This window comes from Ciconia boyciana, chromosome 1 (assembly GCF_034638445.1).
Source record: "Ciconia boyciana chromosome 1, ASM3463844v1, whole genome shotgun sequence".
Lineage (NCBI taxonomy): Eukaryota > Metazoa > Chordata > Aves > Ciconiiformes > Ciconiidae > Ciconia > Ciconia boyciana.
Window position 1 is genome coordinate 149,437,005 of NC_132934.1, and position 27,415 is coordinate 149,464,419.

At 39.2% G+C, this 27,415-nt stretch overlaps 1 protein-coding gene across 3 annotated transcripts in view; it reads left to right on the forward strand.

Moving 5' to 3' along the window:
* TMEM182 (transmembrane protein 182) overlaps positions 1-27,415 on the forward strand; it is a 35,139-nt gene that overhangs the window by 3,564 nt on the left and 4,160 nt on the right. The window contains exons 2-5 of one of the 3 annotated variants that reach the window (XM_072849766.1): positions 8,132-8,169; positions 8,558-8,657; positions 10,028-10,126; positions 18,869-19,006. In XM_072849766.1, the coding sequence (XP_072705867.1) occupies positions 8,639-8,657; positions 10,028-10,126; positions 18,869-19,006 (256 nt within the window). In that variant the 5' untranslated portion in view covers positions 8,132-8,169; positions 8,558-8,638. Of the gene's footprint in view, positions 1-7,913; positions 8,170-8,557; positions 8,658-10,027; positions 10,127-18,868; positions 19,007-27,415 lie in introns of those variants that run through there. The other 2 variants (XM_072849764.1, XM_072849765.1) reach the window with 2 other exon arrangements.

Genomic DNA, 27,415 nt, shown 5'->3' on the forward strand with positions numbered 1-27,415 from the left:
AGCGCTGATGGAAGTCATCTGCAATCTAACGAAGTTTTGAAAAAAAGATCCTTTCATTCCTTCAACAGGGGAGAAAATTTTAAACCTTATAAATTCTTAAATAAAGTTTGTAAAATACTTTTGTAAGACAGATCTAAGACAACTACAGCAATTTATTGCAGTTAAATGCATATTCTTAAATGCAAATCCATATTCTTGGATTCCCGCATTACAAATAGGTAAGGTCAAGGCCCCCAAATGTACAGTTTGTCATCAAATTCAGCGAATCTAACAATGAGTTATTTCATTCTGGTTTACCGCTTCAGATCATTAGGGTAACATTCAACAGTCATTTCAACTTTTCATATACAAATTGAGCCCAGTAGAAAAAGTTACAATCCAGTGGTCCAGAACGTTTTAAGAGGTACTGTGAATGAACTTGAGTTTGGAAACTGCTGTTAATCTTAAAGACATTTAAAGTGTAATCTCTCTGAAAAGATCTGCAGATTTAAGGGATGTGGAAAGAAACCTTTTAATTGACTCTATCCTCAAAGCTGTAAGTGCTGGTGGGCATGACAGAGTGACTTAGAAAGCAGTTCTAAAAATCTTGTTAAAGGAAGGAATTATTTCAGACATTGGGCCTACTTCTCCCCTTCTGGAGTTTTCCATGGCAGCATAACTAAGACCATGTAGCCTTCCGTGTTTCTTTCAATTAATGTTTAACAGATAAAATAAATACGCCAGGAATGGTTTAGATACTATTAATCCTGCTCTGGAGCAGAGGATGGCCTGGATGACTCCTGTTGACTCCAGTCCATTGCCTGTTGTACTACAGTACCCTTATTTCACGCACACACACCCAGCCTGTGACTTTTTAAATTTTTTTTTTAACCTCAGGAGCTCTGTAGAAGCTGGAAGTATACAGGAGGACTGGAGGCTACTTCCTCAGGCTTCCTGAATAAAATCCTGAAATATGTACTAAAATGTCTGTGCAGTAGATGGGAGGAGTTACTGCCTCAGAGTGAGATTCGTCATAGCTCCCTGCTGTGAAAGGACACATGTAAAACAGCAATAGAAATGTTGAAGAAGGGTGCAACTCTTAACTTCCGACTTTCTGGGGTGCAGGCACGTAACTACTTCCATGGGAAACTGCCTGAAACACCTCCTAAAATTTGGCAACTCATTCATTTCTGTGTAAATTGCATGCAGGGATGGGTCATTCCTTTAAAGCACTGCAGGAAACATTAATGGTATTGGCCCGGCTTTCTTAACAGTTGCAAGAAAAGTTTAGAGCAGTCATCAAGGATGTGAGGAACTTGGATGCACCTTCTTGTACCTCTGATGGTTCTAGTTATCTTGCCCTACTTGCAGGGACATGGATTCATCACAACTTGAATCAGTATCATGACTCGATTTAAAAATATTGCACCTTCCCATATCTTTTACCTATTTTATCCAATGTAGGTTTAATGTAAGATATTGCAGAATGGGATACATGAAACAGTGACCCACTCACAATCATACTGAAGCTTTCTCTTCCTTTCTGTGATGCTTTGTAGAGTGTCAAAGTCCTGAACACAGAGGGGGTATGAGGCACAGTCCAAATGGGATATACACCCTGCAGCTTTGTTCATCTGAGTGGCTGCAAGTCTATTGCGTCTTCCTGCAGATGCGTGTTGCACCAGATTGTGCTAATAGAAATGGGAGGGCGACGCTGTAGTTTTCATTACCTCCCACACAATAAATAAGCAGAGTGTATGATATAATCCCTGGGTACATAAAAATGTATAGATATAATGGCTCATAAAGAAGATTGTTCTTGTTGGTTTATTAGAATTCCTGTTGAAGCTGTTGCTGGAATATGGGCTGCTTCTGTCCTTAGGTCAGAAGGGTCGTTACCATCATCTATCTCTTCATGAGCTTAGTATAGCTCATGTGGAATTAATGACTTAGTGATGCCTGTGTTCAGAGTGGTTTGATTTCATCCATGTTTAGAGGACTTGTACTCTCTACAATCTCTACTCAGGTTTTACATGAGCCAACAATGTGTCCTTGCTGCAAAGAAGGTGAATGGTATCCTGGGCTGCGTTAGGCAAAGCATTGCCAGCAAGTTGAGGGATGTGATCCTTCCTCTCTGCTTAGCAGTGGTGAGGCCACACTTGGAGTGCTGGGTCCAGTTCTGGGCTCCCCAGTAGAAAAGAGACATGAACATACTGAATAGAGTCCAATGAAGGGCCACTAAGATGATGAAGGGGCTAAAGCATCTCTCCGATGAGGAAGAGCTGCTGAGAGAGCTGGGACTGTTCAGCCTGGAGAAGAGAAGACTCAGGGGGATCTTTTAAATGTATATAAATACCTGACGGGAGGGTGTAAAGAGGACAGAGCCAGGCTCTTTTCAGTGGTGCCCAGTGACAGGACCAGAGGCAATGGGCACAAACTGAAAAACAAGAGGTTCCTTCTGGACATCAGGAAACACTTTTTTACTGTGAGGGTGACCGAGCACTGGCACAGGTTGCCCACGTAGGTTCTGGAGTCTCCAGTCTTGAAGATATTCAAAAGCTGCCTAGACATGGTCCTGGGCAACTAGCTTTAGGTGGCCCTGCTTGAGCAGAAGGGTTGGACAAGGTGACCTCCAGAGGTGCCTGCCAACCTCAGTCTGTGATTCTGTGATTTGTGGCCTGATTTACTGTAGTATTAAGATTAAAGTGGTCATATCTCAAACTAGTTATTCCAGGCCCCCTTTTAGTCAGTGGAGAAAAAAAAAAAAAAAGAAAAAAAGTAATTGCGCTTTTAGGGCGTGATTCATTGCACATTGAAGTAGTCATCCAAAAATAGGTCAGATGGACTGTGGCATAAAAGTGCCAATATAACTGTAAAGGAAACCTGAGGTGACCAGCTTAATTGGAGACAGCTACCCTGCAGCTGTCTAGTGTTAGGTAAGATGAATCCCAGCCAAAGATTTAATGGACAAGGTGTACTATACTCTGTATGTCTGCCCAGCATGCTGCTGACAATTGATCGTGTAGGTGCAATGGATAACATTCCGCCCAGCCGGGGAGGATGGACAGGATGAGGATCTGAATCAGCGGGTGAGATACTCCATCGCTGTTCAAAATGTTTTTCTTCAACAGTAAATGGGCAGTGAGGTCTCAGAAGGACTCAGCTCTGAGGCAGCTGCTGAAATTGTTTCTTGGTGTGTAGTGAGACATGCAGCCAGTTCTAAAAGGCTGTTTTTAGATCATGGACATATCTGCCAGCACAGATAAGGAGCTGCCTGCCAATTTCAAACATACATACCCGACATTTACTCAGTCACACACAAACATAAACAAGCAAATAAACAAACTCCCCCTCCCATAAACTAATCAAGCTTTTTCTCCTTCAGATGGAAAAGGAAGAAAGAAACAGCCTGCTATTGTTTTGGTTTGTTTTTTTCTTCTTTTCTATTTTTAAATACAAGGAGGGGCTCAGATACTATATTGAAGCTGGAGCTATTTAGATACATAAATAAAATATGCAGATTTAGGAGTTAGTTTAGCCCTATCTATCTGGAAAATAAATGGAAATAAAATCATAAAACTTTTGTCAGCTTTGTTAAATGAGATTGGAATCCACCCATTATGTGGGGGCCTTCAATCTTCACACTATGAATCAACAAAATGAATGTTGGGCTTAACTGGCCAAATTGATTGTATATTACAACTGATTTAAATATTTCATTGTCATTATAGTAGGGATAAGTTTGGCTAAGTCACTTTGCTTTTAAAATGCCAGTCTTTCTGTAGAAATTTAGGAGTTTTGGAAGGAGTTGGGGAATGACCTTGTTTAAGATTCAGAATAATGATTGTTTTGGCTTGATAAGCCTGGCCCTATTTTCCTTGCCTTGAAACTTTCTCCCTTATATTGAGGAACCTTCAGAGTTTAATTTAATTGAAGAAAAAGTGCCCTGAGACTTTCTGTGAGTATTCAAGTAGTGGATAACAGGAATTTTTAAGCTGACATAACAAGTCTTAACATGGCTTCTGATTCATTCCTGACATAGCTGGGCATAATACTGGAGATGTTAGAGTATTTCAAAGATAGCACTGCTGGAGAATGTGCCATAAATATAAAAGAGAATAATTAAATTAGATCCTCTCAGGATGAACATGCTAAACTGAGACCAGACTGCATGTACAGTATATTAAAAATAAATACTTGTACTGCAAAGGCAGTGATTCAGCTGTCATTTGAATTCAGTGAAACTTTTCATGCAAACTAATTTCAGTGAAGCTACTCATGAGAGTAAGTTATTTTCATGCAGAAATGGGTTCACAGAGTCACTGATGTGTTTCTGACCTGAAGCCAGGTAGGTGCAATAAGACTGAAACCAGCCATTTTATTTCTTTTATTATTTGTGGTTCAGTGGCTGAGTCAGGTGGCTGGAGTTCTCTTTTTACTTCTGATGTAACGTTGAAAAAGTAATTTCACCATTGTGTGCCACAGTTTCCTTAGTTACAGGTATGAATAGCAGTGTATAACCATCTTTGAAAAGAGCTTTGAGATTTGTAGGCTGAAGCATGAGAGTGAAAAAAGTTTTATTATTTTCACTGTCAGAATTCACCAAACTCAGGTTTGTCCTCTTTTGCAGTAGTCATACAAAGCACTGTGTGCTGGTTTTGGCTGGGGTAGAGTTAATTTTGTTTATAGTAGCTATATTTTGATTTGTGCTGAGAACAGTGTTGATAATACAGAGATGTTTTAGTTGTTGCTAAGTAGAGCTTATACTAAATCAAGGACTTTTCAGCTTCCTATGCTCTGCCACATGCACAAGAAGTTGGGAGGGGGCACAGCTGGGACAGCTGACCCCAACTGACCAAAGGGCTATTCCATACCATATGGCATCATGCTCAGCATATAAAGCTGGGGAAGAAGAAGGAAGGGGGGGACGTTTGGAGTGATGGTGTTTGTCTTCCCAAGTAACTGTTACGTGTGATGGAGCCCTGCTTTCCTGGAGGTGGCTGGACACCTGCCTGCTGATGGGAAGCAGTGAATGAATTCCTTGTTTTGCTTTGCTTGCGTGCATGGCTTTTGCTTTACCTATTGAACTGTCTTTATCTCAACCCATGAGTTTTCTTGCTTTTACCCTTCCGATTCTTTCCCCCATCCCACTGGGGAGGAGTGAGTGAGGGGCTGTGTGGTGCTTAGTTGCCGGCTGGGGTTAAACCACGACATGCTGTCCAACTGGTATTTTGGAGGTTATAAACCTCCAAACCTCCAACCTATAATGCTGAAAAATAACATTATTTAAGATGAGCACAATGGTGTTATTTTAAACAGCACAGCAGAAGTAATTAAATTTTATCTGTTTTTTTTTTAATGGCTATCATGAAGAACTTTGTATCATTGATTTTGTTTATGATGTAACTATCTGCATCTCTGGATTTCACTGAGTAAAATTTCTTGAGCTTTGGGCCAGTGCTTTCTAAGGCCACCCATACAACAGCAAAATGGTTGGGAACTCTAGCTTGCTGAGTGGGATTCAGTTCCAGCTTAAGACCTTTGCATTCAGACGTCTCCGTGTGAAATAGGGATCTGTGCTGCCATTAGAGTCGATGGAGGTCTGGTTAAAGTGCCTCCAGAATGACCTGACCAGCTAACGGAGACTGGTTTCAGCTGTGTAAACAGAGGTATCTAGCATCATTTTTAGGTGGTGTGAACCTGGCCTGTAGCTGTCATTCAAGAAAGGTGTGGGCCTCCTCTGAGTCCCTTTTCATACCTGCCTGCTGAATGTAGAGGTCTTAGACATCCTGGAGCATCCAACGGCGGGAGATGACAGTATGGCAACTGTATCCCTCTGTTCAGGCTCCATTCAGTCATCATCACATAGGCTCCTAGTGCCATCTGAGGTGGTAGAGGGTACCTAAGACCCCTGCGTGGGGCTGGCAGATGCGGTTAAAATTGGGAGAGAAATATGCCCTTCTGGAGTGGCAACTAAAAGCCAGCAGGGTACCCTGGGAACTAGCTGGAGTGAGGTGTCTGCCCGAGTGGTTGAACTGAGCTCTCTGAGTCTAATATAGGTCGTGCTGAACTGCTCTCCAGGCTCCGCTGTCCGTATTGACTAGATTGCTATTGATTATAATGGAAGAACATCTAGCTCATGTGAAATTGTCTAAATATGGGCATGTTAGTCCTGAACTGAATCCTACCTTTTTTTTTCTTTTTTTTTCTTCTTTTTTTTCTTTTTTTTTCTATTTTGGACACATTAGAATACAATAGAGTACAATATTTCCATTGGTAGGGACCTACAACAATCATGTAATACAACTGCCTGACCAATTCAGGGCTGACCAAAAGTTAAAGCATTACTCTAACCTGCAAGTAATCCTTTTCTAAAATATACCTTATTTTCTTTTATAGCACATTCTATGTGTTCTTTTTCCTGAAGATTTTTGTTTTCCTTTAATAAAAAACAATAAGACATCACTTTCCAAAGTGATGTTTCCAAACATCTCTTTCTGCTATAGCAAAGGGAACTGCATCAGTGGCTGTCAGGGAAAGCAAATGTGGCAAAAAGAGTCTGTTTGACTGAAAATTCATTTACTGTTCTGCATACACTGAAACTGTGCAGTGCAAAAAGGCCACAAAATACTACTTGTGCTTGTGCATGAAGTTAGTATAATATCAGGTTTGAATAAAATATGACTTGTAACAAATGCGAATGTGGCGTTAGGCAGATAATGTAGTGTTATAAAAACACTTGGGACATCTTGTGTTCATCTGTCTGGAAATGAGGAGAGGTGATAGAAACAGTCTTTTCCTTGCTCTCCTGCAGCACACTGCTGCACTGTCCAAATGGATACTGGCATACTGGAAGTAGGAGTCCCTCTGGAGACCTAAGTGTTGCAATAAAATTCTGTGACGAATGTTTTCTGGAGTAAACTGACTTCATCTTTCTCTTGGTCCCAGCACTTCCCAGCATGGGAAGTCAGTGGAATATTTTCTACTCTGGCGCTAGATAATGCCAGTGGAAATTTATAGCATGAGGACTGCAGGATCTGGGACATAATGAACTCAACAAATGTCTACAGGAGCATGCCCTGTAATCCACTGGAGATGTTCAGGAAGGCCTGCTTGGCATGAAAAGAAGTTGTTGGAAAAGCCTTTTTCTTGTGCAGTGAGTCCTTGGAGTTTAAATGTGTTACCTCATCACCTTCCAAAATGGTCAAAGCACATGTATGGGAAAGTGACTTCTTTTTTAAAAAGACTGAAGTTTCTTTATCAGGTGCTGGGAGGAATTTTTAGTTGCATGCATTTGTGATATATGCAAACAAGATGCATCTGAATAAATAAAGCAGTTAAATGCTTAGGTTAGTGCTGTAAAGCTATTACTTTAAGGGTAAGATGTAGATTTTTAAAGCTGACTGGATTTGTAATAAAAGTTAGGATTTTTCAAAGGCATCTCTGCAATTTGGCTACCATATTTTCAAAGTTCCATTAAAAAATCTCAGCCTTCATTTACTAACATGACTTACAGTAACTTTCAAAGTGTTGTGTGTTTTTTCTTCCCCGCTAGCAGCCAAGGAAACATTCACCACCAAGCCTGAATTTTGGAAGTCCTTGCTGCTACTATGTGCCCTGTAACGCAGTTCATGTGGATGGACAGAGCCATTGCATCTCCATCGCCATCACCACTGATGTTGATGCACCAGCTGCAAAAATATTTCAAGTCAATCCCTGATTAGTTAGGGGAAGGTCAGCTATTTCTGACTGGCCTCGCCCAGACAGAGAAACAGAATGAAGCTCTGCCATCAGTGTCCTAAAATAGAAGGCCCTTTTCATCTGTCAGGCTTGAGTCAGCCACATGGAACACAAATTAGGAGACACAAATCAACTCAGAGGGCATTGGGAAACACAGGCAGAAAGTCAAGTGAAGAAAAACTTCTTCAGATATGAGCTATATTCTCCAAACAGCTTTTTAGTCACTTTCCCAAAAATTTTACTGCTTCTTCTTAAGTAATTAAAAAAAGTAGTTCCTTTTTTTTTTTTTTTTTGAAGATAACGTCAATAATGAAACTGAGTGTGGGGATATTTTTTGGAGGCTTCTTTGCAGCTCTGGGGGTTTTGCTTTTTTTGGTGGCATTTGGAACTGATTATTGGCTTCTTGCTACAGAAATAGGAAGGTGTTCAAAAGCACCTGAGGATGCTGGGGTTAGTATGGACATTTTTATTTATAATGAGAATGATATATGTATGTTTCTTAGATGTGTTTATTTTGTAAGAATCTACTTCTGTATGAACTTTTGAATATACTCATTTTGACCTTCTGGAGGCTTACAAGCCTGCTTCAAAACCTGTTGTAACCAATTGTAATCAACTCTAAAATTAGTTTGTCTTTTGTGATACTACTTTTGCAATATGACATTATTTTAAAGGAAGTGTAGCTGTTTAGATATGCTATAGCTAACTATATTCAGACAGGCTGTTCTTCATTATGATGGTGGTGTTTTTTACCTCAATATCTAATTTCAGTTGAATTTGATTCTTTCAGCCATTTAAAAAATTGTATCATAATGGCTTCTTTCCCCCCACCCCATAGGGAGAGAAAGCCACTTTCCATCATGAAGGTTTCTTCTGGCGGTGCTGGTTTAGTGGCAACGTAGGAGAGAATAATGCCAGCATGTGGAATTTCTGGTATAGTAAGTAACTTTTTCCTTTTACATTATCTACAGTAGTTTGTTCTTAAAATTGTTGTGGGTTTTTTTTCTGTCTTATGAATCACTGGATTTCATATGGCTTCTTTGGTGATCAGGTTCTTCAGCTACCCTAAAACAAATTCTTGACAAACATTTTTGTAATCTGTACTAAAGGAAACCCTGGTACAAAACCATGCATGTTTAACTATCAACTTATGCTGTGAGTGTTATGGCTGTCCTGTTATCCTGAGTCCATTCTTATCAGGGCAGTCTGTTGCCACTTATTGTTAAACAGACTGTTTATTTCTGCAACATAGGGAAAAAGAGCTTAGTGGTTAGGATGGTTCATGAATTTTTGCTTGGAGAGTTTCTCCAACTAGTTCTACGAGTGGGTTAAGGAGGGCATGGGCAATTCCACTGTGAAAGTGGTGTAGGACACATCATCTCCAGAAGAATCCCTCTGCTAAATTCACAGATGACCCTTTGCTTTCTTTCACTACATGCCAGGATTCTGGAAGATCAGATAGTGTTTTACAACCAAAATCTCCCATGAAGAAGAGGTCAAGCAAAACTTCTTTACCTGTCTTTGACCATGCCTCTGAGGTACAGACCTCCCTCTCCTTATTGCAAGATTTCCACAATCCTTGTGAAAAGCAGGTGCCATCATACAAATTTGACTTCAATAACCCATATTTTGCTAAAAATGTTGCTTGGTCTTAGGTGGCAAATGTAATATTCATTGTAGTTAATTTCCCCTTGTTATTTATCTGGAGAATTCTGCGGTCAGGAATCTGAAATTTAAATGTGGTTTAAGCTATAGTCAGCCTTTATCTTTCACAAGGAAGAAGGTGATGTTTTTATAAGCATTTAATATAAAGAGTGAAACAGCCCTTCTCTGGGGATATTGATTCCATAGACTAAACTCATATTTGTTGAGACAGTAAACTTTCTGAAGATGCTTGATATTTTTCATTGTTCTTTCACAAGAGAAAAAGTAATTTCCTGTGGGGTTTTTTGTGGGACATGCAATAATGAGACAGACGTAATTAACTCCCACAAAAGAAAGGTACATATGCATATAAAAGCATATGTATGCATTGCATATAAATTGCAGTGTGCCAGATCCTTGCCTTCAGCAAGGCTGCTTTACTGTTCCCATAGTACAAATCTGTGTTGCCCTTTAAGGAATACCCTTGGCTGGATAACAAGGCTGGTATCTCTTACCAAAGCAAAATCCACTGTAAAGCTATTGCCTGGGAAAGGACCTGGAATCTTGAGCTACGAAACTCAGTTTGCCCATTTGAAGAACAGGGTTAAAATATTTTATTGTTAAGGCAGTAAAATATTAATCTTTAGCTTTCTTTCACTTTTAGCTAACCAGTCACCTTCTAAGAATTGTACACATGCTTACCTGTCACCATTTCCTCTTATCCGAGATGAACACAATTCGACCTCCTATGACTCTGCAATCAGTAAGTATTTTTTTGGCTGCAAGTGGATACAATGCCTGTAGTTTCAAAAAAACAAATTGGATGCTTCAGTATAAAACAGCCTTATCGCTCCACACAGTTTAATTAATAGAGTTTTGGTGTTTCATACTTCTCATAATTTTACAACATGCATATTTAAGCCACTGTTTAGCAAAGTACTTAAATGAATGCTTAGCTTTAAGCATGATCGCAGAATGGAAGCCATTTCTAAAAAAAGAGACATTTCCTTTTTCAGTGCTTTTTTATCCAACATAAAAAGTATCTTCCTTGGGCTGAATGCACTAAATAAGTACTTCTTCTCATGTATTCCAATAAAACTGGGGTTTTTTGTTAAATAAATAATCACATGTGGAAATATATTGGATTTTTACTTTATGAGGAAGGAGGAGAGGGGCCTTGATACTGTCTAAGTTTATTCAACTAACTCACTGCACTGACTGCTGGATGTGCCAGCTTCTCTCCATTGATACTATAGAGAGCTGAGGCACTGAAATTACTCTGAACAGTGTGTGCCAGACATGAATAATGTAGCCTAAGATTGTAGCAATGGGCAGTTTTGTTTTGTGAACTAAGCTCTTTTTCAATATGTATATATTCTCTATAATAGTTCAAAATACTTACTATGTTAAACTGAGATATTAACACCAAGAAACTCTAGTGCAGTAAGAGAGATATGTGTATATATATATGGAAGATATACAGTGATTGAAAAACTTATCTTTGAATAATGCCTGGAAAGCTGTTTTTACAACTCCACTTAAAAATATTGGTCATATTTCATCAGATCAAGGGCTTTATGCAAACATATTTGAAGTAAATCAGTTCTGATACTTATTTCATATGACTTTTTAAATAACCCATTATGTGTGGATGCTGCATGTCTCTGAGCCCGCTGACTGAGTGACTTAAGTGACCTGTCCTGAAGCTGTAATTATGCCTTTGCTAACTTTGAAGTGTCTTCAGAATGCAATTTTTATGCTGCAGACATGAAAAAAAAATAAGTTGGACTGATAATGGTTCTGTTAATCTTTAGAAATTATGAACTGTTTGTCCAGGCAGAATTCAGACCTCATGATTCAGAGATCTAACTTCACAGCACATCTAGAACAGTTTATCTTTCAATCTGAAAGTGACAGAGTTATCAGCTCCTAAAAATCTAGACAGAGTTTGTATTCCACCATTCACTCATACATTCACAAAGGTTCCTCAAATTATATCGCATGATTACACAGAAGTGGACAAACAAAGAATAAGGAAAGGAGAAGGAATATCATCAAAAGTTTAATTAATTTTAGTTAATGTTTGCCAAAAGAACCACTGCTCAAATATAATTTTCCTATCTATATTTCATATTAGGAGATTAAAAATAGACAGAACTGTACTATAGATGCTGGCCCAGGTAGCGTATATTCAGAGCCATTCCTGCTATATAAATAGATACAGTTGGATTGCTTCTGAGCTCATTAAAACTGAAGAGGGTTTTTTTTATGCCTCCAGTTCATTTTCAGCATCCAAGCTGAGTTATTTACCGGAGCAGGTATGCTTGTTCAAGAATCTTTCACAGCTTTTTATGAAGAAGGTTATGTCATTATCTCTTCTGTTAGTTCAAAACTTTAGTCTAGTTTGACAGTCCTGCCCATGATATTTGGCAAACAAGTTTTTAAAACCTCGCTGCAACTGCAGTTGCTAAATTAAGAAATACTAGAAGGTTATCCTCTTCTTCTTGATTCGCAGTGGAGGAAATGCTTCTCTGTAAAAGCCAGTGGCAAAAGCCCCTGGTTTGATTTCATGAAGAACAAGATTTCATCAACTATTTGTACATCCAGTTGGCTGCATCTAATACTTTACATCAACTAAACATAGAACAAAAGGGAACTGCCAAAAGATTGAGGTTATTGTCCCTTTTTTTTGTTTCTGCTACTGTTTCTTGATACAATATTACCATTTTCATCGCTCATAGCTTTCTCAACATACCGACTTTTGGGGATAAAAAAAAGAAATCTCACACACAGGTATATGACTGTGTTTTTAGTGAGTCCCTCAAGTCCTATTTTGATTCTATTTTGATTAGGAGTGGAGAAGAAGAAATATTCTGTTATCTGAAAAATACTTAGTTTGCTCTTTCATAGAAAAATAAACAGTTGAATAAAAAGCTTTAAACATCATTAGAAAAATCAAACATGTATGTACAACACATTTTTCTAAAAATCTCTAACTTTCTATTAACAGAACTGTTAGTTTCTGAGCAAGCAAAGGCACATGACTTCTTTTACAGACTGTTTGGCTTAAGGGACTTTGGGACCTTATCAGAGGAATTTGGATTTAACTGCAGCCCCTAGTGGAAACACAAGTGTGGTTTGTTGTTGGAGTGCGATGTTACCATCCAGTTAGAAGGGCTCAGGCAAAGATAAGTTTCCTGAGAAACATAAAATCTCTGATGATTTTTGAGTGCAGTGACTGGACCAAGTTCTCTGTTGACATAACTCCTTTGGCTTTAGTATCAGTAGGAATTTGTCTCAGAACTTTTCTGGGCCAGAATTCAGAAGAGGCTCAATCTATGCCCTCTTAGCTTATTTACATCTTTTTGTGTGTTGGTTTTATGGTGTTTGTGTGATAGTTCCCAAAAGACTCAAACACTGAAGACCTTCAAGTTTAGTGTTTTAGTACACTTTACAAAGCTTTAGACCAAAGGCTTGTTCATCCTGCTGTGCAAACCTAGACTATGAGCTCTTGGTGTTAAGAATTATAGCCTTAGATAGAAATGTAAAGACAGAAGAACCTACAGTGATGCTTATATTGAGGATATGAATGCCTGCTTTAATGTCTCAGGTTTCTTTTCATCGTTACTGTCAGACGCGTGACCAGCTTCGAAGGGTTAGATAGCACTGCTTTGAAATTGCAGCTTTCTGTATCTTTTAGTCACAGTTATAATGGTTTTGTTCCTTCACTGGTTTTATTAAATATCTTGGCAGAGTGGGGAGGACTTCACCTACCTGCATTGTAAGGTGTGATCCACAGCTGTACTAACCATCATCTATGGTTAATGCGCTTAAAGAAATTTGCAGACCATGTCATTTATCTTAACCTGAAATGGGCATCTAAATGAACTCAGGGAAAGCCTGACTTTCTATGATGGTACAGTGGTTTATAGTGACAGCTATTATAGTGTGCAGCTATTAAGTAGACTTAGACAGCACCTCATTGTGTTGCCAGCACATTCATTTATATGATGATTCACAAATGTATGTGCAACAAACTACAAGTTAGGAATAAAAAAAATGAAATTAGCCCATACAATAAAAGTGCCAGAGTAGTGACCTCTACATTCTAAAATAAACATACATTTGTATAATCATAATCAGATTGGTTATTCCATCAGGCTATTTTGAAAACATAATAGTATAGTACTTAAATAATAATTCATTGCTAGCTAGATTAATGCATGGTATCATGTCATTAGATTACTTAACACTGACATTCAAGGACTATCACACTTTTATAAAACTCTCTTTTACTACAGGACAATACTAGACCTGTTTTTGAAAAATGTACAAAGTCTTTACTCGTACAAGTAGTCCTGTTGGCTATAGTGAGATATTTCCTAAGAAAAAGAAGTGCAAGATCTAGCACTTAGTCAAGGCATTAATTTTATTTTTGAGTTGGTTTTTTTTTCAACTTGATTTGGAAATAAACAATAGTTCCTTAACTGTTGTAAATTGCCCTAGTGCCTGCTGAAGCTAAATGGGAAGGCACTTAATGGGGCTGCGCTGACACATTAGTTTAATACTCTGATTTGTAGTTGCTAGTACTTTTTTTCCTGACCATTAGTATCTTATTTTGTCCAGTCCTGGGCACATTGCCAGCATTTGAAGTAGTGCCTAATATAATGTAGAATACAGAATGTTTATAGGACTGAAGCGAAATTCTCGTTCAGCAACTATTATATCTAAAATGGTGTGATCAAATTTATTGGCAGGTTTGTTACTAAGCTGAAATTAACCTAAAATAATATAGAAAATATCAGCAATGAAATCTGAAAATAAAAATTGTACAGTGAAATGTTAGCAGTAGCCTATTTCTAAGGCAAAAAAATGCTGTTATGTAATACAGTCACATAATTGCCCATGAGAGATTGTAATACAGTCCATTTACAAAGGGAGAACTCCCCAGCCACCAAGCAGTGATAAAGCAAGGAGTATTTAAAAAAGCAATGTGTTCATACTGTGAATATTGTATTTGTTTTACTATTAAGGTTATTAAAAAAAAAAAAAGATTATTACTACTAAAGGATAGTAAAGGCTACTGAGTGAAACTGAGAAAAGTTTTGCAAGGTTTATTGTGTTGCCAGGTGTGTCTCCTGTGCTGCTGCTGAGATGTGTGATCTCATTTACAGCTCTTTATCTGCAAAGATACTCATGATTTAGAGTGGTTCAAGCACTTCACCTTTCATTGTATTTTATATTGTGGGTGGCATTTTGATACCTCTTGTCAAAAGCATTTTGATATCTCTTACATTAAATAGAGAGGTAAAAAAGACATATTCTAAAATACAAGGCACAGTCGAATCACAGGAAAGGTTCACTTTAGGATGTGAGCTTGTGGGTGAAAATTCAAGGCAACTTTTTCAAGTCATTTTGCCTATCCTTAGTAATGTTTATGCAGCACTGTACTCACACATGCTTCAAAAAGTTTGCTTTCAGCAAACTTTTCAGCTACTACAATGCTTTTCAGCTTTGTAGTGCTTAGTAATTCATGTTTTATATTAAGTTCGATATTAAGTGGCTGGGGCTTTTTTTGATAGGCCATAGAAAATGTATGGGCTGATGGCTGAGATTTTAAAATGCTTGAAGTCAGCAAGGGCAATAGAATATGTGGTATGGTTTCATGAGGCTGGTGTTAACATCTCCGGTTGTCAATGGGTGTCACATTGTGTCATTGGCTAACCTGTTCTTGAATAACCCATTACAGAGCTTCTGAGGTATGCATGGCTACTACACAAGTGTGCATTGCAGGTGTGTAACTTTGTCAAATATATTATTGCTTCTCTTTCATATCATGCACCAGTAACATCTTAAAATATGAATCTGTGGCTTCAGTTTATAATCAATGCTAGGATCTACTATACTAGAAAAGGGGGCTTTTGATAATTTTCAGCCATTTCTCCAAAATTCAGTCCCTTTCTCAAAACCAGACCCTTGTTCCAGTTTTTAAATGATGCAGAAGTCTCCAGAGGAATCTAAGTTAGGATCTTTAGGGAGAAAATCAAGCAGCAATGGAAAATTACAGGTCATGCAGTTTTGGAGGAATATGCTGCAGCTATAACGTTCCCACAGTATACAGGCTGAACGGTGCAGAGCTCAAAGACAAGCATACCGTGTGTACTCCTGTTTTCCTCTAAGTACTATTTTATTTTTAGGCCTGCCTGTCACTGCCAAGCCAAATGTTGTACCCCAGAGAAGGGGCAGCTTACCAAGACAAGTTACAGAACCTTCTGTTTAGCACTCTTGCAACACAGAGCAATGGTATCTAAGATTAACACTGCAAATAGGTTCACCTCGGACTCTGCGGTAGTGCTTGTACTTTATTTCTTCTACTGTAGGAAACATTTGAAGTAATGCATGTACTTGAGGTATCTAACTCAAACATATCTGTGAAGTACCTTGCAGAGGCAAGGGTACTCCTTGTCATGTGGACCAGAACATGGGCTATCTTATGAACTGCCTCAGTGAGACTTGAAATGGCCCAAACTTCTCTTAACACCTTGTATAGGTACACTGAACCATTACTTCTTGAAACAGGCTGCTTGGATCACAGTGTCATCCCTTTTCATGGGATATAAAGAAGCATAATTCAAAGCAGCATCTTCTGTTGTATTTTATCTGTCATGGTTCACCTCAATCTCAGAGCAGCAAAGTCTTTGACTTGAAGAGTATGTTCATTCTTAGGTGGTTTTAATTTCAGCCAGCTCTTTTGTGTTCATCTATAGATCCCAGCTAAGGTAAATGACAGCAGTAGGGCTGCATTGTAATTTTGAATGATCAGCCGTGCAGGAACTGATCTTGCCCATCTAGGCAGAGGAGATGGGAAATGTGGTCTGAGCAAAAACGGTCTGAGTATGAAATAAGTGAAGCCTTTGCAGAAAATTAACTGCTTTTTAACTCCCTTACTAAAGAAAAAGTCTAAATGCTCTTAGGATGTTTCTTCAGACCTGTGCCACAAATGACCCTAATGACGTACTGTCTTGCAGATTAGAGGGGGTAGCCTTTCACTTGAAAAGTCACTGATTTGGCAACATTACAGACTTTTTACCTGTCAACTCTATTTTCTAATTGACATTTAATGACAGAATTAGCTGGCTAAACAAGTATTAGGATCATCAGAATTTATCCATGATTCTCTAGAGTAAATAATTCTTTCTAGAGAAATAGAATGGAAGCTTATTTCAGATGATAGCTAGGTCAAATCACTATTTCACATATAACACATAAAATAGTTATGCTGTTGGAGCAGAGAAACAGCTTTTCTCTTGTATAGTTATAGATGTTTAAACAAATTTTCATCAGTTACATTTGTACTCCTTTTGTGTTCAGTTTCCAGGAATATTTGAACAAATCAAGCTTTTCTGGTAAAATTTCACTAAAAGCACTTCAAAGCTTCCTGTATGACAAGTAGATAATGAAACTCTATACTAATTTTGTAATGCTGGAGAAGCTTGTATCCTCATCTATTCAGAAAATAGAAACACTGCTGTATGACTTAGGTGACTGACCATAATGATATCGAAGATAGCTTTTTCAAGGTCCATTTTGGCCAATGTGTCCTATTATGTAGCATGACTTTGAAGTACCTTGGGCCATCCATGTAAAAGAGTTGGGTGGTTATAGACTGATTTAGCGGTATTAGGTTTTAAATGAGGAAGTAATGTCCCATGGACTTGGAGACTGCGATGAAGCTTAGCAAAGTAGCCCCATGAGTAAAATAATATGAAATTGCTTCAGAGACCCAAGACTGAAGGACTTGAGAGATTTACCTTTCTAGGTCTCCATTCACTGTCCATTTGCATTAAGTGAATCATTTAACTATGTGTTTAACTTTAAACAGGTGCCTAAATCCCATAAGAGGTAGAGTACTTAAAGCAGAACACACACTTACCTGCTTTGTTGAACCACGGCCATATTTCTTACCTACTGTTTCCATGGTTTTTTGTTTATGTGGCAAGGCTTGTATTGGATATGAACCAAAACACAATTTTAACCCTTCTGCCAGCTACTTTCAGACACATTCATCCTTCCTATGCCCAAATCTGCTGATCAGTGTGGTGGAAAATTATGTCTCTGAATGTTTGCCTGGATTAAAAAGGATGTTATTTAAAAAGTGTGGCTAATGTGATGTGGTGCACGTGATCTAGCTAATACATTTAGAAGGCTGACAGAAGCAAAATGGTGTATCCTTTAACATGAGTTAAGCTGGTCAAGTTAAAAACTGTAGATTTTTGGAACACATTAGTGGGAAGCACAAGCGCAAGCACTAGTGCACCTTCAGATTTCAGATGAGAGCAAACCTGAATTCTTCCAGAATAGCTGGCTCTAACAAGCTGTATGAATTTGAAACTTTCAGGATATGAACCAGTATAATAGTTGCTTGGTTGTGTTTTGCCATAACAGTAAGTAGGTGCTGTCAAATGATAAGTGGCAGTTTCTTTTGTGACTCACTTTTCCTGACTTGCCAGCTGGCTTATATGCTTTCCCTCAGTTGGGTGGAAATGTTTTTCACTGACTGAATTGTCAGTGCTTCAAGATTTTCAGATCTGACGATGGAGATCTTTGCAACTCATAATTTTACTAATGGGTTGTGTTAATGTACCAATTTTTAAATTCATGGGAGAAATTTATGTCACTCTTGTAGCATTTGTAAAATGATGACTTTGTTAAATGGATGTGCAATTAACCAGCTAAAAAATAATTGTTAGAAAGACTCTTTTGGCCAGAGTATGTCACAAAACTCTCGGCTCATTTATCACCAGCTGCATCCATTAATTCAGCACTGCTTGGCACTGTCTAACAAAGGCTTCTGAAACATCACATTTTAAATTTAATAAAATACAAAGAGCTTTAGAGCAGGAATAGGCTGGTTTAAAATACTTAACTGTTTTTCAGAAACCGAGGTTACATTTTTTTTTTGTTTCTCCCCCCTCCTTCTTTAGATTTCCTTCTGTTGAATATGTCTCTATGTAAGGAGAATTACCCAGTTGTAAATTGTAGAGAATTGACAGATTGCTAGTGGTGATATGGTCTGAGCACTAAGAATGCCAAAATGTTACAGCTCTCTGCTTCTCCCAGACAATTTTGGTAAAACAATTGTATCCTGTCAGTCCAATCATTTATCCCAAAGAATCATTGCTACAGCTTTGGTGTACCATTTTCTAAAGCGCATAAATTTGGTCAAGTTGCTATCTTACAAGTCACTGCTAAATATTAAGCAGACAGATTTCATTCATGGGAACTTACAACCTATTTTCCACGATCATCAGATAAGGACTGGCATTGAAACCTAATTTGGTCCACATGACATATAACGTATATGCACAATAGAATGAATGTTTCATTTGTTAATAAGGCAAGTGAAAAGAGAAGGGGAAAAGAAAAATCTTTGTTAGCCAAATATGTCACTTGTTTAAGTTCTAAAAAGTGTTGTATTCTTTTTTTCCTTCTTCCCTTTCTCCAGTTTATCGAGGTTTCTGGACAGTTCTTATGCTCCTGGGAGTGCTCACTATTGTGATGGCTAGTTTCTTCATCATCTGTGCAGCTCCTTTTGCCAGCCACGTTCTGTACAAAGCAGGAGGAGGCTTTTTCATCATTGCTGGTGGGTATACTGTTTGCTCAGTCAATTAAAGAATAGACAGGATGAGGTATTTCTTCCATTTTCCTTGACCAAAAATTATATTAATCATGGTTAAAAGAAAGGAAAAGGATATGCTTCTGTCCTTTGGCTTGTGGAATGCCTGCTTTGGAGACAATTCTTTCCAGTTATTTAGTCATGAAGCTATTCTAAAAGCTACTTGTAGATTAAGATAAAAAAATCCAGGGCAAATCATGGAATTACACTGCAATTTCAATCTACTTTTTTAGCAAGAAAAAGAATGCATATTTAGGGATGCTGCCTTATAGGATTCTCAAGGGCTTTAGCTAAGGAGAGGGGTTTTTTAATCAGTGACACAAAAGATGATTACGGTGGGCACTAAAGAGGTTGGAAGATACAGCACATTCACATGACCAATATAGGTGAAATGTTTTGGATGTGACTGGATTACACGAAATAGTTGTCACATATGAGTAAGTGGGAGCTCTAAACCTCTGTGAATGAAAGAACAAATAACTGAATTCCCTCCTTCCTCATAACCTACACGTACTATGGAGGATGCACCCGCCAAGAATTCAGCTGATATGGAGAGGTCTCTGGGACGCTTTTCTGTTAACCTTGAAAAGTCTGGGAAGATGCCACACTGGTGTGTAAGATACGGTTGTGTAGGATGTAAATGATAGTATGTGCTCAGTCACTGTTCTCCTTTGTATAAAGCCTGGTGAGAGGCAGTCCTGTGAGAGCAGTATTGTGTTAGGGGTAGAGCCGCTCGTGTCAGGACTAAAAGGCCTGGGCTCTCTTTCTGCTTCTGCTGCTGACCTGCCGACCTTGCTTACCCGCTTCATCTCACAGCTCTGCATACGCAGCTGGTGATCATTATTCCCTTTTAAAGGACCCTCATTGAAGTGTGGGAAGTATTTTATAATATTTTTGTTGAAAAAACTCCTGCATACTTGCATTTGATCCCTTGAGAATTACTCCTTCACTCTTTTAAAAGACATACAAAAAAAATTTAATAGTCTGATGGAAATCCTAAGATACTTCAATGCATTTTGTCACTAATTTGTAGGGTAAGAGCCCAATGTGAGTCCTGCTCTTTTCCTGCATTTGTAATCTGTAAAAAACCTCAGTTGTCACTAGAAAGTAGCAGAGACTGTTGGAGAGAAGACGGGCACTTGGAAGGCACCAGGAACTGATGGGCAGAAGTCCAAAGCGACATGTGCGTTCTCTACTCTGGGTCAGTTCATCTGCCCTCATTTAGGCAGGGGAAAGTTAGATCCCCAGGTCTGCGCTAGTCTCCCTTGGCTTCCCTAGGAGGCCTGCAGGAGGCAATAACATTCATTGGCGGTCAAAACGGTAGGTGTGTAAGAAGTTCCCTCGGCTGGGGATTCATTTCATCCTGAAAGAGGGGTTTAATATGGGTCAGATGAATGTGTTAGGAGAAACCCTACACCTCTCTTTCCTTTACTGAGGGAATCTAGAGAGACTATTTTTTTAGGTGTGTGAAGTTAAGTGAGCTTTCTTATCCCTGTGTGTGACCTTGGGCCTGTCTCTTTGCCCCTCTCACCCTTTGTCCCTATAGAGCAGATGTTCTTCAAGGGAAATCCTGACTTCTTACTCTCTATATATGTAGTATCTTTCAACTTCAGGACTGTTCTCAATCAGGGCTTCAGAGAAGAGCTGTGTTATTTTTCCTATTACCATTGTTGTTGAAAAGCAAAGATATTTAGCAAAATCCTGCTATGATTTGCCAAAAGGTAGTGGTGGCAGCAGAGTATAGGATCCTGGAGCCATTCAGCTTGCACAAGACATTTTGGCTTGGATAACGTGACACAGCTCCTGACCAAGCTCTTCTGCATCTACTCCCAGTCACACCACTAGGGCAGGGCTGCTTGGGGAAGGTACTTACTATAAATATCATTATCCTATCCAACACTTCACCCACAAAAACATTTAAAAAAAGTTTGTTGCTCTCAGCTCTTCTCACAAGTCAGTATACTCCTGTAGCCAAGGTGAGGGTTTAGTTATGTCATGAATTAAAATCATGTTGGAGGGAGTGACTATACTGACATAAGAAGAGCTTATAAATACTTTGCATTGTCAGTAGTCAAATCTGTGTCCTGTGGGATGTCTTGGACAACAACTCAGTTTCCTGTGGTGTTACTGATCAATGGCCCATCTTGTTAAATGGACAGTAGGAGGGATTCTCAGACCCAAAGGTATGACGGCATGAAATTGCTATCTCTCTTTCTCTCCCAATAGGAATTCCTCACAATAGTTAATATCTTAAATCTGGGATAACTTGGGGGCAGAGCAAGATGAGGTAGAACCTGATGCAGAAGAGGAGTGTTTTAGCCTGCCTCTAGAAGGCAGGGTGGTGTGCTCTACCGTCTTCCCTGCTGCTGTGACCTCTTCCTCTGTCCATCTCCTTCAGGACTAGAGAGCCTGTTAGTTTACTGCCTCCCAAAGGAAAACAGGGCATGGAAGGGGAGAGTGATGAGAAGTGGTGCATATTTACTACTCATACCAACATGTGATCAGGATGCAGCCAGGGTGTGCATCTATTTAGACACAGACCTAATGGGAAAATGAAAGGATGTAATGTGACTTAGATTGTAGGTGAAGTTAGAGTTCTTGTAAGACAGAAACCAGCATATTGATTCAGAGAAAAAAAGGAATTATATACATTGTTTTGAAAGGGCCTGGATGCTGTCTTACCACAAAGTTCAAGTAGCTGTTATACTGGAGAGAACAGTAAGCTTCCAAGAAAGAAGTTAGACAAGATGGTTGTTCTGTGGAAGTTTGGAAGAAGATAGAAAGAGCAGTCATTTTCCTACTTACATATATGTTTAAAGAAAAATATTAGATGAAGCAATTTTAATAGCTGTTATTGGACTGAAGTGTCCGTATCCTTTTGCAACCTTAACTGACAAATTATGTAGCAGATAAAAGCTCTGCCTCAACTGAAGAGAACAGCTTGTATAATGGTCTGCTGCACCATCTTAGGGTTCAGAAAGCAGCTGAAGAAATTATTGGAAATGGGATTCATGCCAACTATTTAGCCATCCAAAAGCTAAAAGTGTTTGGTATGAACCAACTGCTCAAACTTCTAGTGTCAATAGTAAGAAACACAGTCTCTGAGGGACAATTCAGCTTATCTGTGCTAAGGCAGATAGACTTGCCTTTGGGAGGGACCTATGGAAGGAGCCTAAACAGAGATCCTGAGTGAAATAGAATAAGTTTTGGTTAGAAAGGACCTCTTGTGGCAATCAAGTCTGACCTCCCTTTCAAATCAGGCATGGCTTCAAAGTTGGTTCAGGCAGCTCAGAGTCTTATCCAGTCAAATTTAAAATATCTCCAATAATTGATATTCCACAGCATATTTGGGCATTTGTCCCAGTATGACCAAATTTATTGTGAATTTTTTTTTTTTTTAAACTTATATCCACCGGAAATTGTCCTTGCTGCAGCTTGTGACCACTGTGTCTCATTCTTCCAGTGTGCATGTCTCTGAAGAGTCTATCCTTATCTTCTCTGTATCTCCATTTAGAAAGAAGATGACTGTTTTCTTCTCAGACTAAAACTCCCCAGCTCACTCAGCCTCTTCTTGTCCTCCATCCCTCTAACCATCTTGGTGGTCATCACCTCAGTTTAATGGTATGTCTCTTTCTCCAGGGGGCCTCAAACTGGACACAGTATTCCAGATATGATGTCACAAGTGCTGAGTAAAGGGTAATAATATTATTTTCAAACCTGCTGACTGTGTTCTTGCTGATGCAGCTCTGCATGAGGTTAACTTTCATTTCTGCCGGACCTGCTTGAATTCTTGCACACTGAGAGGGACCATTCTTGTGCTTTAAGGAAGTTGCCTGTGAGGAACAAACAGCTCTTCTGGGCACCTTTGCCCTTCAAGGAACCCTTTGTCCTTCAGGGCAGCCTTTGCCCTTCAGGGCAGCCTCCCTTGGGATCCTGCCTACCATTTCCCTGAACAGGCTGAAGTCTGTTCTCCTGAAGTTCTGCGTCTTTAATCTCCTACTCACCTTCCATATTCCTCCCAGGATACTAAACTTGGCCATTTCATGGCCATTATAACCACAGCTAACACAATCTATCATATTCCTGACCACTTTTTCCTTATTTCTGAGTAGCAGGTCCAGCAAAGCACTTCCATTAGTTGGTCTATTCCACACCTGTTTCAAAAAGTTATCCTTGATGCAGTCCAGCTACCTACCTCCTGGATTGCTTGCTCTCTGCAGTGTTGCCCTTCTAGAAGATATTGGGGTGGCTGAGAGCCTCGTGAGAACCAGACATCATAACTATTTTTCCAGTCCACTTCCTCTTCTTGATTGCGTGGCCTGTAGCAGATGCCCACCATGACCGCACTCTTTTCGTCCACCTTCTTGATCTTAACCCATAAGCTTCTGTTACTTAGAAGATCTCTGTCCTTTCAAGATATTTCTTTGTGCAGACTGCAGCCATCCCATCCCATCTTAACTGCCTGTTCTTAAAGAGTCTTTATCCATCCAGCAAAGCATTCCAATCAAGCAAGCTGTCTCACCATGTCTGCAGCTGCAGTGGCATCATCTATCATCCAGTGACTGCATGAACTTGAATTCCTCCTGTGTTATTCCAACAGAGTTCATTTATGTACATGCATTTGAGATGGACTTTCAGGTGTGCTGCTTTCTGAGTGGAAGCGTACGAGCCTCCCTCATTGCTCTGTCCCATGCATATGCTCTCCATTTCCTTCCCCCTGCTTATCTGGAGGCTTTGATGTCCATCTGCCAATGGTCCTTGCTTGTGTCTCTTCTCACAAAGTTACTGAGCTTGTTGCTCTTTCACCACCTTGTCTGATGGATCTTGCCTCTCCCCAGCAGTCCTTGTATCTCAAAGAGGGTCCCATGGTCACAGAAGCCAAAGCCCTGCTTGCAACACTAGCTACAAAGCTAGGAGCTGATGCACAGTGTATGCCAACTTTTGTACAGTTTTTATCCTTTGGGCAGCAGGTTTGAGACCATCATCACCTGGGCCCCTATGCCCTTACCCCTCACCCTCAGAGCCCTGTAATTACCCACTCAAGGACTCAAGGTCTCTCTGCCAGCATCGCTGGTGCCCATGTGGATAAACTGCAAAGGGTCTCTAAGGGCCAAAGGAGCCTCAGAAGCCTCTCCACAGTGTTGCATATCTGGGGCCCAGAATAGCAGCAAGCCTACCCGCAGAGCAATTCTGATGTCTGATCTGTGGCAGCCACACACCTGCCTTTTCTTCATCCTGATCTTTAAGAAAGGCTGCCTACTTCTCCTATTGAGTGGTGCAGCTGAACTACCACAAATGGAGAGGCACACACAACTATTAGTATTGGTGGCAGCTTATTGACTAGCAGCTTTCCCTATTAAGCTTTGTAACCACATTAACTACCTGAGGCTGCAGGTGAAACTACAGATGCTACACCTGTGGGGAAAAAGTGCTTATCAGTTCAACAATACCAGAGTCAGTGACTTGAGCACTGTCTTTGCAGCCTCACCTCCATGTCTACAACATCAGAGGATGGACCAAGAGCAGCTACAGTAGTGCAAACTGTAAGAAGCCTTATAGTTGCTTCAAAGGTCATAGGAAAAGAAGGGAAAGCTGCCATAAAATAATCACTTAAAGCAGCCTTCAATGAAGTCCATAATTACCTTGGGCCTGTTCCTGCCTGGGTGGTGGTGAAAACTGTCCTCTTGTACTGATATCAAACAAGCAAGCCCCCAGGATGTGCACAGAGCATTGCAGAATCACACCCTTGTGAAGAACCAAGATTTGAAGTACGACTTCTGCTTCCTGCCAAAAGAGTGGAAAAAGCTGATATTTTAATTCTAGCTCCTAGATGAGGACAAACATCTGTCTTCAGAGCTATATGCCAAGTCCCATAGCTCTTAAGTGGGATCCTCTGCACGTACTTCAGGGCAGAATGTCAACCATACTTTTTAAATAAAGGTCACAAGAGGCCAAGGTAGGTGGCAGAATCTGTAATAAGGACAAGGACAGAAAAATGCAATTGAAAAAAAAGTATATACACACATACAAGTTTTCCTCAAGTGAGATAGAGTTCTAAACTTCTAGGCACAAGTAAAAAGCTCATATCATTCTTTCCAGCACCTGTTGTCTTCATGTCTGCATAGTAAAAGATTCATGCCATAAACAGCCATTCACCATTGACAAGTGAAAGGCATTTCTACGTGGGAAGAATAAGTACTAAAGGCCAGCAAACTGCTTCTTGAATTCATAGACATTTCTAAAGGTTCTGTATTCTTTCTCCTCTGCAATATGCACAAGTATTTGTTTGAAAGAAATTCAAAAGAATAAATGCAAAAGACAGAAAAGAGTGACCTCAGAGGAGTCCACGTCTTATCACACTGCACAGAGCTGTGTATCAAACATGTGTGTTCTTAAAAAAATGCAAAATGGAAAAAAAGAAAGAAAAAGGAGGGGGAGGGAAGTATTTATTTGTCTTAATCTCTCTCAGACATACTTCATGTTCTACGAATAATTTCCCCCATCATTCCTGATTCATGCAACTGCTGTTTTATTTTATATTCACTAAAAGGCAAGGGCAAATGGACACCCACACACTATGCAAAAGGTCTAAATGCTGAAAATGTAGAAATACATCATAGCACACATTGTTCCTAAAAATATTTGCTTCATTAAATTGTGGAGATTTTTTTTCAATCTCAGTAATTTTGCCTTGGAGCTTGGCTATGAGAGTTCATGACATTCACAAGATAGTCAGTGCAAGACTGCAGGAACAGATTTCCCAGAATAAATATATATTCGTTTTAGTATCTTCTCCTCCCTAATGAACAGGCATTCCTATTACACTTGTAATGCGTGCTTTCTCAACTCTTACTGGCATGACTAATATTCTGAAGGAAAGAGACAAGCTAGGGAGGCAAACTTGTGGATACAGAAGTAGGATGGAATAGCAGTAGTGTAGTTATATAAATAGCAGAATTCTCCCCATTGTCTTCCACAACCAGCATAAAATTTATCTAAGAAAATACTCTCCAGCAGTTAAAGAGTCTAATTCTGACCTCTCTTCAGTTTTGCATGGACTCTGCTGATGGTTCTGAGTTACTAGTGTTCCAGTGACTGCACTAGATTCTGCAGAATCAAGTCAAAACCTTGTGATTGGGGGTGATGTAAAGAAATAGGCTAATTTTAAACTTTTTGCAATATATGATTTTTCTTAAAAAATACAGTATTCTCTACATATAAATTGAGGCCGTGAAATTTTGCAGTGATGGGAGCTAATTTAAAACACTTAAGCAGACCAAGATAGACAATTGCTTAGTAAGATTTTGTATTGCCTTCAGTCCAATGCTTTTCCTTTTGTTTAAGTACACTCCAGTGAATGGCCCTTCACTGACTGGTATAAATAATGAAAGCAGAATGTTGCGGAAATAGTGTAGATGTACGCACAAAGTAGAAGGATGGAGAGGCAGAAGACTTGTATTTATTAGCAACTCTGTTATGGTATGTGTTATGGGTTAAGCAAATCTGCCTTGACTTTGAGGAGCAAAACTCCTTTGAAAGCCAGAGTTGAGAGCAAAGCTTAGATACTTAGAACCTCTGAATATCAGATTAGTTGTTTCTGTGCCTCATTTTTCTTTCTACAAAATGGAGATAAACCCAGCTTTTGATCTATATTTTTGTAAACACCATCTAAAGTACTGACTGTTATTCGACATGACTATTACAGTTCATAAGGCATAGACCAAATTGATATCTTGTGGCCTGTAAAAAATACTTCACGTGCTACATGTATCTGAATTTTACATGCTCCTCAGCCTGCTGAACAAATTGTTTGTACTCTGTTCTTGGTACTGCTTTTTCTTCAAACCTTTCTTGAACCGTTAACATTTTGTTAAAATAAGACAATGCAAACAGACATGAAATTATATAATCTGAAAAGAAACAGTATTCTTTTGGAATCTAACAACCAGATAAATATTGCAGCGCTAGTGACCATTCATTAAGCTCACAACTTGCCTTTGAATCAGGTATTTTGATGCAATCAGCGTGGATGCCAGGAGGAAAAACCTTTTAAGTCAAATAGACTTGCACATGTGCTTAAATTTAAGCACAACCTGAAGTGCTTAATGCATAGGAAGGAACTAATGCCTCTGGCCCTAAACATCAAACATTTTAAGTAGATGCATTAGTGATAATAGAAGTACAAGATCTGCTTCCCTGCTCTCACCACTGCTTCTAAAGTACTCTAACATCTTACGAAACAAGACCAAATGTTCTAAACAGAGGATCTACCTGTTAAGAAATGCTTCTGTTTTCCTTTTTCTCTGTTACCATTTGTAACATACAGGAGCCTCAGTAAACTCCTGTGAAAGTGCTTAACTCCCATGAAATCTTAAC